This window comes from Vigna radiata, chromosome 2 (genome assembly GCF_000741045.1).
Source record: "Vigna radiata var. radiata cultivar VC1973A chromosome 2, Vradiata_ver6, whole genome shotgun sequence".
Lineage (NCBI taxonomy): Eukaryota > Viridiplantae > Streptophyta > Magnoliopsida > Fabales > Fabaceae > Vigna > Vigna radiata.
Window position 1 is genome coordinate 10,116,982 of NC_028352.1, and position 20,232 is coordinate 10,137,213.

The 20,232-nt window shown below is 28.0% G+C and overlaps 1 protein-coding gene across 1 annotated transcript; it reads left to right on the plus strand.

Annotated features, from left to right (window-relative positions):
- The first annotated feature begins 14,192 nt into the window (after window positions 1-14,192).
- Window positions 14,193-19,033, plus strand: LOC106780141 (transcription factor MYB13-like). Its single transcript, XM_022778601.1, has 3 exons — window positions 14,193-14,601; window positions 14,739-14,868; window positions 18,617-19,033. Exons 1-3 carry the CDS (start codon window positions 14,466-14,468, stop codon window positions 19,008-19,010), a joined length of 660 nt encoding a protein of 219 aa, XP_022634322.1. The 5' UTR covers window positions 14,193-14,465; the 3' UTR covers window positions 19,011-19,033.
- Window positions 19,034-20,232: the final 1,199 nt, after the last annotated feature.

The window sequence follows — 20,232 nt, forward strand, 5'->3', positions numbered from 1 at the left end:
TTTAATTTTAATTAAATTTAACCTAATAAAATATAACTTAATTATATTTTTAATTAAATTTAATTTAAAAATATATAATTTTTTTTTTATTTTTTGTGAGTAACGGTTACCGACAGGTCGGGTAATATACTATCCGTACTCGACTTGTTTAGAAGAGGGTATAAAATACTCGTTACCTGTTACATGTGGAAGTAATATCCGCAAATAATAACTATTCGGCGCAGATTACCCTAATACCTGTATCCGCAGATTTTTCTGTCATCCCTAAATGGAACTTGATGGAAACGAGTTTTGAAAAAAAAAAATCAATCTCATTTTGATATTTAAATCTAATATATTTCATCTTTATCTTGATCAGATAATAGGTATACATTCTTAAGTGTGTCCATATTTATACATGCTTTCTTAGTGTTTCGATATTAATTAATTGATTTTTATTAAAATGATATATTCTTATTTTCTAATATCAAATATTTTGAAAAAAAAATTATCAAATAAAATTTTATGAGAGAAGAACATTTATTAATTTTGCAAAGTCAATGAAACAAACTTCACAAAATTTATAAATATTGTTAAGAAATTACAAAAAAAATATATATACAAATTTAAAAATATTTTAAATGTCTTTTTTATTCTCATTCTTTAAATTAATTATAATGATATATCTCTTTTTATACTAAAAACCATTATAATACATCACTTCAATGTAATCACACATACAACAAAGATGAAATGAATAATAATTGAAATTTAGTATATAAATTTGATCTTTTTAATTTCAATATATATTAGATGATGATAAACAAGATTGATGAAAATGATATTAAATTATTATATTATAGTAAATGAATTTTTTTATACAATTGTATAAATTACACTTATGATAATGAGTTAGAAAATAAAAATAATTATATAAAAACATCAAAGGAGTATTCTACATTATACAAATAAACAACAAATAAAAATATTAAAAGAAATCAAATGTGTCTCATAGAAATAATTTGATATACCATTAGATAAATCGCATGAAAAGAAAATAGTTGTATAATTAAAGAAAATAATTGTATAATTAAAGGTACGGAAAGATGAAAAGTACTATAGGAAAACTTTTTATATATATATTAAACTAATCGAAGTATTGAGAGATAATAAAATTATTTTAACAAAAATAAAAATGGTTTTTAAATTGAAACAAAAATTAAGAATAAGAGAATAAAAAATAATTTTTTATATTACCCAGTAAATGAAAAGTTTTTATCATTAAACACTTGAAAAGTTTTTTATATTACCCAGTTTGGTTGAAGTATGTCAAATTCGTCCCCATTTTAGAAAAATGTCAATTTCGTTCTCATATAGAAAAAATTTGTGTCAATCAAGTCATCTCCGTTAAATACAAACTAACGGTGTTAACTACATTATTTTCACTTAAGCTAAACTTTTTCGCCTGAGCAAAATTGGCAGAAAACCAAAACACAAGTTTTGCTGATATTTTCGCTTAAGCTAAAATATTTCCGCTTGAGCTAAAAATGTCCTGCAACTAAAGTTGAACCACTGAAAATCTTTCGCGTGACGAAACTTACTTCGTCTGGGGCTAAAACTTGGAGTACGCACTGGACATAAGTTTAGTGGCTTCATGGGTCATGGCTGGGGATAAAGTGTAATGGTGATGGAAAGGTGGAAATGATTATTTTGAATAACTTTAACCTTAGTGGTACTTTATCCAACAAGAGAATCCAATGTTACCTCCATTGCATGGTCTTTAATAATTGAATGGTGTATTCGTTACCTTCATCACAAATTATTGTCACTCTACGAATCAACCAAAATCTGAGGGTAACCTAACCCCCCAAGAAAATCCAACTGCGCCATCACCTCAAATGCACACATAGCCTTGGGCTTCGACAAGCAAAAATCATTGCTTTCAAAACTTACTTTATCCGCTGCAAAATCAGGGATCGGATCCATGAAGTGGTTATTATTCAAATCCAACCGCTCCAACTTCATCCCATTCAAACCACGCCAAATCAACCCAACAAACTCATTCCTATTAAGATCAAAATCCCTCAGCAAGACCAAATCCCCAATGTGCATCGGAATACTCCCACTAAACTTATTCCTGTGAAGCCACTAAACTTACGTCCAGTGAGTACCCCAAGTTTTAGCCTCAGACGAAGTAATTTTCGCTCACGCGAAAGACTTTCAGTGGTTCAACTTTAGTTGCAAGACATTTTTAGCTCAAGCGAAAATCTTTTAGCTTAAGCGAAATTATCTAGTTCAAGCGAAAATTGTTTAGCTTAAGCGAAAATATGAGCAAAACTTATGTTTTGGTTTTCTGCAAATCTCGCTCAGGCGAGAAAGTTTAGCTTAAGCGAAAATAATACAGTTAACACTGTTAGTTTGTATTTAACAGAGATGACTTGATTGACACAAATTTTTTCTATATGGGGACGAAATTGACATTTTTCTAAAAGGAGGACGAATTTGACACCGAAACTGGGGACAAAAGAAGCAATTAAACCATAGTTTAATTGATAGAAATGAAGATTATCAAAATACCCTTAGTAGTAAAAATAATATAAATTGATAATTATTAATATTATATATAATTTTAAAACTTATTATAAAGAGAAAAAAATAAAAATTATTTTTTAAAATTTCATTATTATTATTATTATTATTAGTATTTATTATTATTATTATTATTATTATTATTATTATTATTATTTAATTTCTCAGTTGCATTGAAAATGATTTGAAGAGGATAATATTGAAAAGCAAATTCTCCTACAGCAAATCTTCTCCAATAATTGAAATGAGCATCTCGCAAATCACTGCGTTGAATCAATCTCAGATATTTAGAAAAGAACACAATAAAGTCGTGCAAATCCATCTTTCTTCATTTATTTAAATAATTAATCGTTCGAAGTAAACATAGTAGAAAAAAAATCCTCTTTCAATAAATAATTTAATATATATATATTACTCGTATTCATATTTAATCAAAACACATCCCCTCTCAAAAAAATGACCTATTTCGATAATATGTCGGAACGGATTTATTTATCATCTTATTAGAGATGCTATGTTTTTTTAATCGAAGAGAAATAGTAGTCTTTTGTTTGGAACAACGTTATCATTTAATGTTTATCAACATAAACATAAATGTTGATAACTTACGTTATTTGTTTTGGTCATAGATAATTGTAAGACCTTGGATAAGGTTTTGAATATTTCAGAGTCCATTTAGATATGTCTTTTATTGTTCACATATATTAGCATGCGTATACTATAAGTAAACGGAGAAGATAGAGTTAGTGATTTGATTTGTCTGGTATTCTTTCACACATAATGTAAATTATGTATGCCCAATAATACTTTTTTCATTATATTATTTGGTAAAATAAATCGCGCTTCACATGGAACTTTATTTTTTCCAAACATTCAATATATTTTTAATCTAAAAAATATTAATCTTATTATTACAATACTATTAAAATCAAATTTTAAATACGTATTTTATTCATTAGTGTAGAAAAGATTTTTTATAACAAATTGTGAACCTAATGTCAAAATCCAAGCAGAGACCTTACATTTTAAATTATAATGGTAAACCTAACATTTTAAAAATAAAATTATTAACAAACAGAATGATGAATGTAACTAAAGATATTCGTCACAAAAAGTTAAATCAATTTAATTTAGTAAATTAATGTATTGAGAAAAAACCATCCTAGATTAATTTTTCTTCCACGATACACTACTGCAGAAAGGGCTTTAGACGTATGTTATTTTAGGCTTTTAACGTCAGATCTCGAACTGACGTCTTTGTGGGTAACGTTAATGGGACGTCGGACCCTATAGGTCAAATGTCTATACAGACGTCGAACTTTATAGGTCAGACGTCTAAATGTTGTCGTATTTGATGGGATCTTTCTTAGCTTGAGGCCTCTCGAGTTGCTCGTGGCTCATGGTGATTTGAGTTTACAACTTTATATTTTAGGTGAAGAGAATGGATTGTACATTTTTTTTTTTGTATTGGATGATTTTAATAATGTAGTGGAGAGAATTGGAGGAGTGCAAAACACAAGAAATCGGCGCCCAAGAACACTGCCTAAGGATTATAGCAAAACTGCACAAATACTCAACGAACACGCATTTTAATTGGTTCAAATGAAAGATAATTCATCAAAGAGTAATGTAATCGGAGTAAAATTAAATTTAAACGGTGCAAAAGTGAGAAAACGAACCTGAAAAACGTAGCCCGTGGAGAGAAAACGCGAGGATGATGATGAACAACTAGTGTGCGTAGCTTCTGCCTCACGTTCGCAGTGTTTTAATGCAGATATTTAGAAGTCGATTCCCCTTCATATCAGACGTCTACAGACGTCGGTTCCCCCCACAACAGACGTCTAAAAGGCTTTAGAAGTCGGAGTAACAGATCAAACGTCTAAATGGAGTCAAAAAGTGACTTTTAAAATTTTTGGGCTGAGTCTTTAGACGTCAGTTCTCCCTACAACAGACGTCTAAAAGACTTTATAAGTCGGAGTGGCTGGATCAGACATCTAAATGGAGTCAAAAAGTGACTTTTTAAATTTCTAGGCTGAGTCTTTAGACGTTGGTTTCTGCTATAACAGACGTCGGTTCTCCAACAACAGACGTCTAAATGGCTTTAGTAGTCGGTCCCCTTCATAGCCGACGTCTAAATAGCTGTTTTATTTACGAAAAATGTCACCGGTCATTCTTTACGTCTAAAGGGTGATGTTAAAGGCATTTTCTGCACTAGTGATAACCAATTAAAAAACATTAAAATAAAGTAATTAAGCAAAAAAAAAATTAAAATAGTAAATAATAAAAAAAAAACACATAGACACATCATTCATCTTTTGTAGTTTTAACTTTAATTATGTTTGTTTGTAGTTTAGTTTTGATAAAATATTATTTTTAAGTTTATTTGAATTCGTTAATTTTGTTTGGTTATGAAGGATTAGTTGAAGAACTAAATTAGAAAGAAGTAAGAAGTTTCTTAAGATTCAGACAGTGCAATGCAGTCTATAACCATTATATGACTTCTCTACTGAGAGTTTTATTGATAATACATATAAGTAACCATCGAAAGGATTATTTCGTTTATTTATGCACTACTTAGTGTAAACTAATGTACTTATGCTTAAGTTAATAATCTCATTTATAACTAATTTTAAGTATTATAACCTACTAACAGCTATCAACGATAAAATACAATTTAAATTTCACCTTTTTAAAAGGAAAAATGCATCAAGTTATGTCTAATATAAAATAAATAGTTCATGGTAAAACACAACATTAGAATTATTACAAATGTAATTCGCTTTGGGTCAAATCCTCACATATTTGTTTTTGGTACCATCCTAAAAGGTCTCTTACCAATGGAGGTGTCTAAATGTATATAAACCCATATTTGTCTCTTATATTATCTAATGTAAGACTTTGTTTGTATCCCAACATCCACCATCAAACAAAGGACTATGGTTTTCCTTCCTCCTCTGTTGCGGAAGTCTTTTTATCCTTGAGTACACCATGGGCACACCATGGTCAACACTGAACATCTCTTGCACTCCACTTCTCATGATTCATTTAGCGATCTGCCACTGGCTACCTGCCTAGCTCACCTGACCATGGGGGGACGTACTTGTCTGAGCCTAGTCATCAAACCCGAACTTGGCTCTGATACCATTGTTGGGGAGGTTCGACACACACATAGATCTCCACACTTTTGATAAAATATTGTCCGCTTTGAATCAAACCCTCACAAATTTATTTTTGGTACCACTTCAAAAGGTCTCTTACCAATCTGTTATCACTTTACTAACCATGTTAAATATATGTTGTGTAAATTCATAATTTTTTTTTTTATTTTTAGTTTTCTTTTTTGACAAAATATTTGTTGTCTACCTATCATGTTTGTGATGATTCAAATTGTCATATGTGAATGTTAATTCTATATATTTTATATTCAATTCACTCTTTATATTTAACTTTTTCAATTTAATTTTTCAAATATTAAGACTTGACTGCAATAAAAATTACAAACTGACTTGAAATATTTTAACCAAATTTGAATCGAATAATTAAATCTTGTCTTATTATATGGTTTTAGTTATTTTATCATTGTATAGATTAGTAAAGATATATGTACTACACATGTAAATTTATTTTCTTTATAATAATAAAAAGCAATAAAATTATTATTATTGTTATTTGTATAAATATAAACAATTTTTTTATAATTTTATTCTAAGTAATTTTTATTTATTTTGTAGATAATTTTTTAAATTAAAAATAGTTAATTTAAAAAAAAAAGTTAAATAAAAAATAGTTAAATTTAATGAATAATCATTTAAAATATAATATTAATAAAATAATAATTTTAATATAAAAAATATTTAAAAGAAATAATTATAAAACAAATATGGATAATAAAACGAGAAATTTCTTTCATATTATCTTAATCCTAATAAACATCTCACTAATCCTTAACACAAATCCAATCATTAATATATGTACAAAAGTATTTGCCGCCGTCATGTGGAATAAAAATTTCAAATAAAAAATTAATATTATGCATTGAGGAATATAAAGCCTATATATTTATACATACATCAAAATATTTTTACATCCAAAAGTACTTTCAACCACATTCATTGCTGAACATTTTAACTTGTATTGTTTTATATTTTGTGCAAACACATGGTTATAACAGAAAGATCACTACAACCACAATATAACCATAAACTATTATATTTTAAAGATTCAGAAAATTATTATAAATCAAGAACTCTAACATTTATATCTTATCTTATCATCTCATTCACTACACACAAATATTTTTATTAACATTATATTACTATACACAAATATCTTCATTGGCATTATATTGGTACTTCTAGAATTCTCTTATGATGATATGAGATTTAAAGATTTTGTATTTATCATATGAATTCTTAGTAAATTTTAATAATTTTACTTAACATGACTTAAAGTCCTTTTCATATGACTGAGTTGGTTCACGAATGGTTCTCTTTGATATCAATTCTTGATATCAAATATTCATAGACTCTCACAACCTAAATATTTTTATCTAAGTCTAAATATTAGTAGAGTCCAATCTTATTCAATATACCTTGTAAAATCACGCAACATATATTTCTTTAGAAATACTACATGCATACTATATGCATAACCATTCAATATTATATCTCTTAGTATATTTTGGCCATTAGTTAAGCTCTACTTTGTCTCTCTCTCACACCGAACACATGCATACAAAATTGGCTAATGAGAACAGTTAAAAGAAAAACATCTCCGTACCCAATGTAAGACATGTTTGCGATTGAAAAAGTTTTTGGGTGAGTATCACTTTTTGATCTTTGGCCTTTGGCAAGAAACAACGTACGAAGACAGCTCAGCACCTATGAAGCACAGTTATGACATTGGTCCCAAACATTGACATTTGCAATATTTAAAATGTAAGACAGGATAATCACAAATGTAAGACGGAATAATTATGAACAATTAAATGAGTGTAAATATTTAAGTAGAATGACTGTATCATAATATAAAAATTATCATAATACCGTAATATTTGTTACGCAATCAAATCCAATAATCAATTATTAATATTGTATATTTATAAAGCGTAGTCTAATCTGATCCATTATCTGCTAACTGCCAATAAATGACCATTAACTTCGATTGATATATTTTATATAGTACATAAGTCTCCCAAGCTCAAGCATTTATTTAAAGAGGTGTGCAGGGATTATTATGAGTTTAAGAGAGGTCGTTTAAGTTGTATTTAAGGAGTCTATTTAAGTCTTCATTACTCTCTGCACTAAGCGGCAGGCTCTAGTAGTTCTCTTTGGAACTTTTTCCTTGGTTGAGTATAAATGATTGTTCAACCAACATTCATCACACACATCCAAATGATTGTTCAGAATATAAATGATGGATGTTTTGTCAATATTACAACTTGTTACCACAGTTGAAGATATCAAGGAGCTATGTAGAGTAAATGTCTCGGTTTTGTGCTTTCCTTGAGCCATTGTGTCTCTAATTCATTTTAGTTACCTGTAAAAAAATTAAAAGGTTTGGTTGTAGGTACCCAAATGAATTAGGGGCCTTTGCTGTAAGTTGCTTGTGTTGGTTCATTTGGGATCCACTTGAATTTCCTCTTAGGAACACCAACCTTCTTATAATAGGATGCTTTAGATAAGTGACTAATGTTATTGTAGTAGAAGTAGGATATAGAAGATGGTTTGCTAAGACCAGAAAACTTCCTAGCATTGGTTTTATTATTTTTGTCGGTATATTCTATTCCTTGTTTATTTAGCACGCTTCTTTGAAACCTAATAAAGCTTCAAGGTTTGAACTACCTAGAGAAAATTTTGATAGAGTGTTCATTAAGTATTTAATTCTTTCTAGGTGATTAGGACAGTTCATACATTCTTGATCTTTCATTTTATTTTCCTTTTCAGCTTGCCTAGATAATTATACACTTTCTAGTTGAAATTTCAGGCTTTATTTTTCTTTGATCAGATTTTCAATCCTCTTATCTAAGTCTCTATTTTCACATTTTCAGCATATTAACTTGATATTGCATTTTCATTGTCTTACCATGTAGTTCTTGAAATGCATCAAGTAATCGATAATACCTGTCATCTATTTACTCATCTTCAAAGTTACTTGCACTGCTTTCTGAGCAGACTGAACCAGCCATCAGGCACAAGTTTGTCTCCTCTTCAAGGCTTTCATCAAAGTCACTTGATGGAGAGTTTGAGTCACTGCTTCCCAAGCTATATAGGCCTTTTTCTGCCTATGCTTTCTGTTGTCCTGACTGGTTCTGTCATCCAAATTCTGCTTCATTTTCAGGACTAGACACTTAGGTTTAATATGGCCAACTTGGCCACATTTATGGCAGGAAGTTATTGATCACACAGAAACTTATGCACCTATTGCTATATTAGAAGCAATTAGAATTTTATTATCTTTTGTTGTATTTAGTAAAATTAAACTATATCAAATGGATGTAAAAATTGCATTTTTAAATGGTGAAATTAGAGAAGAAGTGTATGCAGAACAACCTCCCGGTTTTGAATGTCCAATCAATCCCAAACTTGTTTCAAACTTAACAAAGCTTTATATGGATTGAAACAAGCTCCTAGAACTTAGTATGAACATTTGAGCTTTTTCCTCATCCAAAACAATTTTATAAGAGGAAAGGTAGACACCATGTTGTTTTACAAACATTTTAGGTTTGACTTCATCAATTTTCAAATATATGTTGATGACATTATTTCTTATGTTACTCACGAAGATCTTTGTCAGAAGTTTTCTAAGATGATGCCGGACGAGTCTGAAATAGGCATGATGGGTGAACTAATTTTTTTCTTGGGATTGCAAATCAAGCAAGAAACAGACGCTAACTACATTTACCAGACAAAGTATGTTAAAGATCTGCTTAAAAGTTTAAGTTTGAAGAAGCAAAGGAGATGAAAACTCCAATGCATCCAACAACTAGCTTAGGACTATACGTGAGCTCTGAAAAGTGGAAAACACCATCTATTGTCAGATGATAGGTTCACTTCAATATCTTACAGTGTCTAGGCCTGATATTATATTTAGTGTCTAGACCTGATATTGTGTTTAATGTCAATTTGTGTGCTAGATTTCTATCAGATCCTAAAGAAACTCACTTTACTGTTATTAAATGCATCTTTTGTTATCTCATTGGAACATCTAATTTTTGTCTTTGCTTTAAAGAAAAAGAATCGTACAAACTGTAGGGATATTGTGATATAAACTACGTTGAAGACAAAGTTGAAAGAAAAAGTACAAGTGAAGGATGTCACTTCATAGAAGGAAACATTGCCTCCTAGACAAATAAGAAGCAAAGAACAACTGCTCTTTCCATAACTGAAGCAAAATACATATCAATAACAAGTTGTTGCTCACAACTTCTCTGGATCAAGAATCAACTTAAAGACTATGGTATCCATGAAAGTAAGATTCCAATCTTTTTTAAAAATCCTATTATGCATTTGAGAGCTAAACATATTGAGATAAAACATCACTTTATTCGTGATTATGTCTTAAAATAAGTTATTGATTCACAATATATATAAACTGAAGATCAGCTTGTTGATATTCTTACAAAACTTTTAGTTGAAGAAAGATTTGAATATTTGAAAAATCTCTTGGAAATGAAACATGTTGAATGAATGTTATACTTCAATATATCTAGTGCTTACACATTTCATATAATTTAAAACATCAAAAGACATATCGTCTAAAGATGTCATTATCAATTGTATGGTCTAAGACACATCGTCTGAAGACACCTCATAGTTGCATGCATAACTAAGTTTAGTTCTAGGAACAACTAGATGACCCTTTTGAGGACCATCTAGGTTAAAGGAAGATCTCAAAGCTTTGTCACCATATCTAATCGTACAAAATTCATTAATTGTGATTTGATGGCAATTATAACTGCTCGATCACCATTTCCCAAAACCATTATTACTCTTAAATTGTAACCACTATTTTCCTTCTCTAAAACCAAAGCCTATACCCTAAAATATTTCATGTCTCTTTCCAAAAACCCTTAATTTTCTCATAATCTCTCAAGTCTCATGTTATTTCTCTCTTTCACTTTCAAAGCATTATCTCTTAGAAACCTTAAATTCCCAAACACTCTTAGAAAAACCTTATAATCATCCTTCCCCATGTGTACCAAACCATAAAAAAACATCTATGTAGATGTTGTCATCATCGTAAGGAAAACAACCTATGCATTTAAAATGTTATAAAATGTTTAGTGTCAATCATCTGACTTAAATTTGATATTTGTACTCTAATGAGCTATGATATATGTATAAAACTTTTTATTTATGCTCTAATAAAAGTAGAACATTTACGATTATCTACGCTTATTATGCTCTGATACATATAAGTGATTATCTATGCTTTAATAAGTTATTGTTATCACTCTAGTACATAGTTGTTTCTGTTGTTCATGATTTGATACATATATTGCATAAAAGAGTTATGTTTTGCTTTGATACATATGTTGTGCACAAATGTTTTATTTGCTCTTATACTTACTATTGATCTTGGATAAAATGTTAATCGTCTTATGCTTTAACACCATAAATAATATTTTAATCTGAAGATATATTCATTTTCTTTGATAAATATCTAGTACTCATCTTTCACTCTGATATTTCTTCGCTCTACTTTACATCGCACTCTAATATAATTTTATAGTATTTACACCTTAAAGCTCTTATTTAAATATTGAAATACAAATGCTTTAAAAATACTAAAAAGAAAAATTGTTATTCTTGAAAACTTCATATTTGTTCTAATACCGGTTACAAAATATACTCATTCTTTGATATGATGTTTTGGAAATATCTTTAAGAATATTTCGTTTAACATGTGTATTTGTTAATAATAAAAAAAATATTGTTAAGACAAGATCGTCTAGAAAATAGATTGTCTAAGCCACCTAAATTTTGAAGTTTAACAAAAGCATTAAATGAAATATTACTATGTATGAAAAGTTGTTTTAAAGAAATAGCATCTAAGAAAGAATTATTATCTAAAGCTTATAAATAACGCTTTTTAGACTGAACTGTCTAATGAACTAAATAATGAACAACATATAAGAAAAGAAAGTGTTTCTCTTTTTAATAGACTATATGAGTAACAAGCTAGCGTTTTAGGAATGAGAAAGTCTGTCTCTTTTATAACACCGAAGCTGAAAGAAAGTTTTATTCAATACAAGTGTTATCTCAGACAAAACGTCTTAAGAATACGTCGTCTAAAGCATGATTATTAAACGCTACTTTCACAAATAGCCTTTGAAGAAGCTTCCAATGTTGTACCGTCTAATGATGTTTTACCAAACGATGCATTAACGAATGACATAGCAAATGATAAAATATTTTGAGCACACAATATAGCCTAACGCTTATCAACATCCAAAATTTTTAATGCATGTACGATAAAGTTCTTCAATACTTGTATACTTTGTTCCAGATATTTGTGTAGACCACTAAAGTAGAAAGATTTGCTCAAAATCACTACATCTAAGAAAAAAGATGTTGTGAGAGAAAAATAACATTCTGGGAATGTTTCCATTGAAACCTTTTACTTTGTCACATCGTACAAGCTTAATTTTGCTAAAGGCTATGTTAAAGTTCTGAACCTCTACAAAGTAGAATAAAGCCTGACTTTCCACCAAAAAGCTACCTGGTCTCTTGAAGTCAACTTCTTTATCTAAAGTCATCTTTCAAGAAAAGATATATATAAATAAAAGCTTGAAAAGAAGAGAATAATGATAACACAAGAAGGATAAAATAAGAAGAATAGAATAATGAACTCATGAACACTAAGACAGGCTTATTGTGCTCATATATTTTCTAACGTTGTATATTTCTTTTAAGAAAAAAGACCTTAGCAAATCACAAAAGTCTTTGTATTGTTTATATCATCTCCTTAAGAGTTATCATTTGTACCTTATGCTTATAACACTTTCTGTGTTTTAAATTCTGAAAAGAATTAAAACACTTTTCTAGATGTGTTGTCTAGGGTTAAGACCAAAAGTGGTAAGAATACTTGTAAACTAGGAATGAGTAAACCTGGGCTTGTCGTGTTGAATAGGGAACTAAGAGTGGTGAAAATACTTGTTGTAAACCTAGAGAGGTAAAACTCATGTAATCTTATCAAAGATTAGTGAAACCCCTTAAGAGTTCTTAAGGCATAACTGAATGTAACTCGGGTTGAGTGAACTAATATAAAATTTGTGGTTTATTGATTTATTACTTAAAATATTTTCCATTTATATATCTTACAATTTATATATCAGCTTTACAAACCATTAAACAGTTTTTTGCAAAAGAATTTCGAAAACATTATTCACCTCCCCTCTAGTGTTTTCCTATTTTTCAAATCAACAAATCTCAAATGTCTTTTGCTTTCTTATATGAACAGTACACATTGAACAAGTCATTAGACAATGAACTAAAGTGTATTGACATACTTTATTCACATGAATCCTATCTTCAACTTATTTTGAAGAGATACTAGAGTCGAGTTTTAGAAATAAGAGAGCAGTAAAAACTCTATACAATTCTAATAGGGTAGACACATGTTCTTGTCAGTGCCATAAGCTCTATCCAGAGAAGACCTTGATTTTTGACACATTCAAGAATGATTTTGTGAAGACCGTCTGAGTTCGAAAACAATGTTTTGATTATCTGGATATTTGGATTGTTATTATCAGTCATAAATCCATAAAATTATTGTAAATATTGAGAAAAATACAAATAAAAGACTTCCTGAAGCGTGTAGATTCATACATTTATGGACTTATCTGTAGTTTGTTGTGTAAGTCTTTCAAGATTCAACAAAAGTTTCTCGAAATTTTTAAGGATCTTAGAAACTAGCCAGTTAAACTATTAAAAGAGTAAATTACTAAATTCGAGATATTATAAGAAAAAATATGAAAAAAATAAAGAAAATGAGAGAATTAGAGAATAAGATAATGAAAGTTGAAAGAGGGTCTTTTGGAAGAGTAAAAGAAGACCTATTAATAGATGTAGAGAGATGTGTGAAAAATATCTCCTGACTTGGAGAAGAAAACCCAACATTCACCACCATCACCATAGCTTGAAGAACAAGTTATACAACATTAAAAAAATCCGAAGAATTGGTTATAACATTTCTTGTTGTATAAAAGAGGAACAGGTGAATATACTATATTGCAGCCATAAGCTAACATTATCTCCCTAATCATCTTTCTCTAGAGACCCATCAAGCCAACATCAAGATTAAAACAGCTGTACCATAGAGGACAGTGTGCTTTCCCCACAATGTACTAACATTACTCCAGCAAAGACATAAAGTTCAGAGACCAATACGTAAGAGGGTTGCGTTGTCAACTTCCTAATTTCGATGGTGGATTGGCCTCTTCTATATGGAAGTTTGTATACTTTTAAACATTTAATTGACTGGTTTAAAATTGTAACAGAATACTATACCTTAACCTGCTGTAAAAGAAGGAAGTCATAAATTAGAACCATTCGTTTGCTAATAATTATATCTAAAGTTTGAAAATACCTGTCCTATGGAGACATGGTGGGGTAGGTACCTTAAACTTCATCCACATATGACATATCTATCTTCCACGTTTTATTTTTAATTTTATTTTCTCTATTTCCCAGTGTGTGATTCACGTTTTGGTTGTGGGGGCATGGTACATATATAGATAGGACTATATTGTTTTCTGCTATAGCTCAGAAGAAACCAAACATTTAGCTCCTAGCTTCAAGTTGTGTATTGCATCTGTGTCACACAATTTTAGGAAGGCTGCAAAATATCTCAGAAATTGGTCAAAGAAGAAAGTGGGTATATTATAGAGATTAATGATGGTGAGAACCCCGAGCAGTGACAAAAATGGACTGAAGAGAGGAACATGGACACCAGAGGAAGACAAGAAGTTGGTTGATTATATTACTAGGTATGGTCACTGGAATTGGCGCCTTCTCCCCCAGTTCGCAGGTAATCTAGCCAAAGTTTATTTTTTTCAATACCAATTCAGGTGGCAACCAAAGAATTTGGTTTTTTAAGGTTTCAACCAATGTACACATTTGATGAAGTTGTTGTTTCTGATTGATTATAGAGTTTGTTGTTGTCAGGTCTTGCGAGATGTGGAAAGAGTTGCAGACTTAGGTGGTTGAATTACCTAAGGCCAAACCTGAAAAGAGGAAACTACACTGAGGAAGAGGAAGAAACTATCATCAAGCTGCACCGACATCTCGGAAACAGGTTTGAAACCTTCTCCCTGCGATGTGTACACTGGCTTTTAATATATATATGGTGATTGATATGATTTCTGCTATTTTTTTTTTCATTTGCATCGTCTTTCTTTTATAATGTTTTCTCGAATGAAATCTATAAAATTTATTTAAGATTTAATTTTTCTTTGTTTACAATTAATTTCTTCATAAACCAAGCAACACAACATAACACATATAATCTAATGCCGAAACTTAAACAAACTAAAGCATCATATGCAAGACAATTTCAACTCACAAGCTCGGATTTCATAATATGGTAATTTGAATTAACTCCTCTACACCTCAATTTCATAGGACAAAAAAGAAAAAAAAAAAAAAAAACCCATCGAATTTAGAGGAATAACTAAATTAACAAAAAAGGAACGTGCGATTATAGAAGAATAAATGAACTTTTTCTCGAAAAAGGAAAAAGTAAGAGAAGGAAACAAAAATGCAGAAGAAGGAAAGTGCAGACAAATAAGAAGAAAATCACTTTGAACATATGAAATCATTACCTTCTAAAGATATTAATTTTGATTTAACGAAAATGATCACAGTAACTCCTTTTAATATATATTCGGACCACATTAAGTCTAAGAAAAATTAAGAAAAATGTTGAACAATTATTAAAAATACTAAAACCAAAGAAGTAATTAAACAATAAATATAGGATAAATATGGTTAAAGTATTATTATTTAAAGTTTTTAAGTGAATATTTTTTATTTGGTGGGAGCCAAATATAGTAGAATAATTTCAATTTTTCATGTATTACACATATTTTCAGTTTTTACTAAAATATTAATTTATATAACTTGATTGAAACTTTAATATGTTTTTAATTCTTTAAATTGGAACTATTAATTTTTATTCGTTTAGTCTTTTGATTTTCTGAAATGTTATTTTTAATTTATGGAAGTAGATGAAGTTAGTAAGTTGATGATGTGATAAAGGTTGTCTAGTATTTGTATATAATTAAGTGACATTATATTTTTTGAAAATTTATTAAAAGTCTACTTATATTTTTAGTCTTTCCAAATTAAAGTTCTTTTTTTGATCTTGCTATTAAAACTTTCTATTTGTTACACTATTATGATGTTGTAAAATTCTACATTTTGTTGTTTTATAAGATTAGACCATATTGGTGGTGTTTATTACTATTCAAATTCTTAGTTAACCAATACAAAAACCTTATTACAATACAATTTTTTTTTTTTCATTTTACATTCCCATTTCAAAATCTCAACCAAAAGATAATAACAGTAATTATACTTTGATATCCAAAATTTTTTACACTCAATAGTAATTTTCACTATCCTTCACTTTTTCATATTTTTTTTTCCTAATTCAAAAATTTAATTTTTATAATTATTTTATTAAAGTCAAATCTCATTTTGCCAATGACACTCTTTATTATTGGCAAAGAATGACGTGACAACAATAAGTATTTGAGTGTAACTCTAACTTACTCCAAAGGAGTTGTCACTTTTCCATGAAAGTTATGATGAAGACAAGATAAGAGATGAACACTATAACTTCTTCAAGACCAAAGTCAATAAAAAACTGAAAAAAAAAATGTTTAATTAAAGAACTAAAAGAAACTAAAAACTAAAAATAACATTATGAAAATTCAAAACACTAAAAAAATGTTTAATTAAAGAACTAAAAGAAACTCAACCTGGAGGACTAAAAATAAATTTAAATTTTTTATAAACTTAGGAAAAAAAAACATGTTACTCTATTAAACTCACCTGGCAAATTTTCACAGATGACTATTTATAACTCATCATCAGCATTATTAATATCTTCTACTTTTAGAAAATAATAATATTTCACAAAACCAAGAGGACTCAAAATAATTATCATTTTTTATTGAACACACCAAAATAAAGAGTGCTCCCACTTAAAAATACAAGAAACATTTAATTTTTGTTATTAATTATGAAAACTATAAACAAATGGAACAACATGTACGTTGTTTGCTCCGTAACACATTTGCAAGGTTATGTGTATTGAAGTTCCCTAATACTCATCTCTTATTTACATTTGTTTATAGTCTTGTATTATGTAAATCTACATAGTTCATTATTCTTGACTATAACATAATTTATTATTCATTATGTACTCATGTTTAAAGAATTGAAGTTTAATTTCCAATTCCGGAAAGACATAAATATTTTTTTTATTTATATTATAAAATGTGTTATGAAAGAGTATTATTGTAAAAAAAAAAAACCTTAAATACTCCAATTTTCAATTTGTTCTTGAAATAAAAGGTTTTAAGTTTTCTTTAATTTTTTTGTAATAAAAAACATAATATATATATATATATATATATATATATATATATATATATTGTATTTAACTTTTAATATTTTATGCACAAATTAAAATTAGTGGTTTAGAAATTTAGAATTTTAAAACATAAAGAGTGAAACACAACTAAAATTGTGAAAATCAAGTAGATCAATTTATATATTCAAAAGAATATTTAAATTTAAATTTGAACAATTAACCGATTTAATTAATTAATTATATAAATTAAATTAAAATATCATTTCATTTAATTTATATTTATGTATTGAATTAAGATTTTTAATTGAAGTTAATTTTAAAATAAAAAATACAAATTATAATATTCATTGGTACAAAAATCAATTTGATTTATTTGATTTTAATTCCGTGAACTGATTCTTTAAATTAGTTATTTATGGATGAAGGAAAAGAAACAAATTTTAAAGAAAACAAGAGAGAAGAGAAAAAAGTCAACTTGAAAATGGAAAGAAAAATAAATAAATAAAGAGGCAATTCCTATATAAAAAATAGATTACTTTAGAACACATTTAAGATATTTAAGATATATAGGATATATTTAGACTTTCAAAATATGAAAGAAAGAAAGGTTTAAATGTAAACCTAATATATTGATAAGTTTAATTAGAAAAATTTAAGTTAAAACCAAAATGAAAATGGATGTGCATGGATTTTTTCACAAAAATTCAGCAAATATGATCTACCTTCAAAAAATATAAATAGCACAGAAGTTCATATTCAATATGTATATTTTGAAACCACTATGATCTTATATATTAAAATCAACTGAAAAATAACCAAAAACATAGTGAATAAGTATTAGATAAACAAAAATATAAAATGAAAATGAATATATAGAATGAACACAATTTATTATTATTAAAATAAAATAAATTAAAAATTAAAAGTAAAAACATATAAAATATATTTTAATAAATCTATAAATAGAAAATACCTAGTCATCTTAATTGCACTCTTTAATTGTGCTACAAAATTTTACTATTCTTTTTTAATTTATTGATTCTCTTTCTCAAACTTTAAATTTCTACCATTTCTTTTCCTTTATTCTTTTTAATAATATAAAAGAATGTCACTTTCTATCATTTCGTTTCCTTTCTTCCATCATCGTCCACTCGTTCAAAGGTTTAATGAACATAAAGCTAACCATCACCATAGTTCTTCTTTTTGAAATATACCATTAATAACTTTTTTTCTCTTGTATAATATATCTTATTAATCTGTATATATCCTTTTTATTCTTTTTAAAATTAATTGAAATATTAAAAATTTATCTTTTACTAATACTTCACCAATCACTAGTTAATTATTAGTATGATTGAGAACAATTAATATTAAGATCCTGAAACATTAATTAAACATGGTTAGTGATAATAGTGAAATTAAAGCTTTGAATTTTCATCATCAGATGGTCTGCTATTGCTGCACAGATTCCAGGAAGAACAGACAATGAAATAAAAAACTACTGGAACACCAACCTCAAGAAACGATTTGAACAAGACAGAGCCACAGAATCTCAAGTTTCAAACTCATGTGAACGATCCTCAACAACAACAACAACTGAAGCAAGTGCAAATACATTTTCCCAGCATTCATCATCCTCTGCAACAAGCGCAGAATTTAACACTGTAACCATCAACGAAAATCTGGATCTGCAAGATGAATTTTCCTTTTGGGACGCTGACACAGATCTTGTGAGTGCCAATTTCTGGTTAGAGCCATATATACATGATATTTCATACGCAGCTACTGAACCTGAGTTCTTCACTTTTGATGCACAACTTTGGAGCCATGATAACTGACATCTGTGCACACTTTATTACCTTATTCTGCTGCTCATTATTAAATGTTTGTAATTTTATAATTACTGTTTCATTAATGTTAATATATTTTTGGCTTTAATTTATTTCTCGTTATGCATATGTATTATATTTTTCGTGGATTATAATTTTTGTATTTTATTTGTAAGATTTTATGTGAACAAAGAAAATAAAAAATGTCTCATTGCAACTAAAAATAAATATCTAATTAAAAAAGAAGAAAAACAAAAATATAAATTATAAAAGTGACAATATCTTATATATAATAGTTTTATCTCGATTAATTTAAAATGGAAACATTTACATTTTATAATGATTAAAAAAACAACATTTATCTAAAACTACACTTTTAAGGATTATTTGTTTTGATTTAAAATAATCATTTCAAAAGTGGTAAGATTAAGAAAAAGGGAAATTTTTAGATTAGTTAAAAAAAATATTTTTAGATTTGTTAAAAAGAATTTAGTTTTTAAATCATATTTTCCAACACACTATCTTTTAAACAAAGCATAGTTCTCCTTACCCTAGATTTCAAAATAAAAAAGAAAAGGTGAACACATTGCTTTTACAATGTTTATTGAAATTTTAATTTGGTTAGCTCATTTTAAATTATCTTTATTTTTTAAAATATAATACAATTTAACCATTCCTTTAATACAATTTGTATTTTTAGATTAGTTAAATTTGGTTTTAATTGATAGAAAAATGAAATTGTTCTAATTTTAAAATAAAATTAAAATTTAATTGGAATAAAATATAAATAAAATAATTAAATTGTGGATTTTCACGTTAACATTTTTATAATTAACTTTTTATTTTAATCCAGTTTTTAGCTAAAGACACGGGTGAAGAGTTATCGCTGCCGAGAATTCCCTAATAGAAACACAATTAGGAAATAGGTATTGGATTCTCTTTTTTCTCCTCTCTGCTTTCTCATACACTCAAATTCATTGTAATTCTTTTCTCAAGTATCAGATAGCTGATAACATTGCATGTGTAATAAACTTTCTTAGAATATAAACAAAGGAGGAATGAAAACTATACTTCTTTGTTTAAGGAAAGATATTAGGATATAAACAAAGTCTTACATAGGATAAAATAAGAGACAAATATGGATTTATATACATTTAGATACCTTCATTGGTAAGAGGCATTTTAGGATGATAGAAAAACAAATATGTGAGGATTTGACCCACAACAGATT

Excerpts from the sequence above, each read along its gene's own strand:
- LOC106780141 (XM_022778601.1), top strand. The coding sequence starts at position 14,466 with ATGATGGTGAGAACCCCGAGCAGTGACAAAAATGGACTGAAGAGAGGA. Across the intron at positions 14,602-14,738 it reads CCTTCTCCCCCAGTTCGCAG|GTCTTGCGAGATGTGGAAAG; the intron begins GTAATCTAGCCA and ends TGTTGTTGTCAG. Across the intron at positions 14,869-18,616 it reads CACCGACATCTCGGAAACAG|ATGGTCTGCTATTGCTGCAC; the intron begins GTTTGAAACCTT and ends TTTCATCATCAG.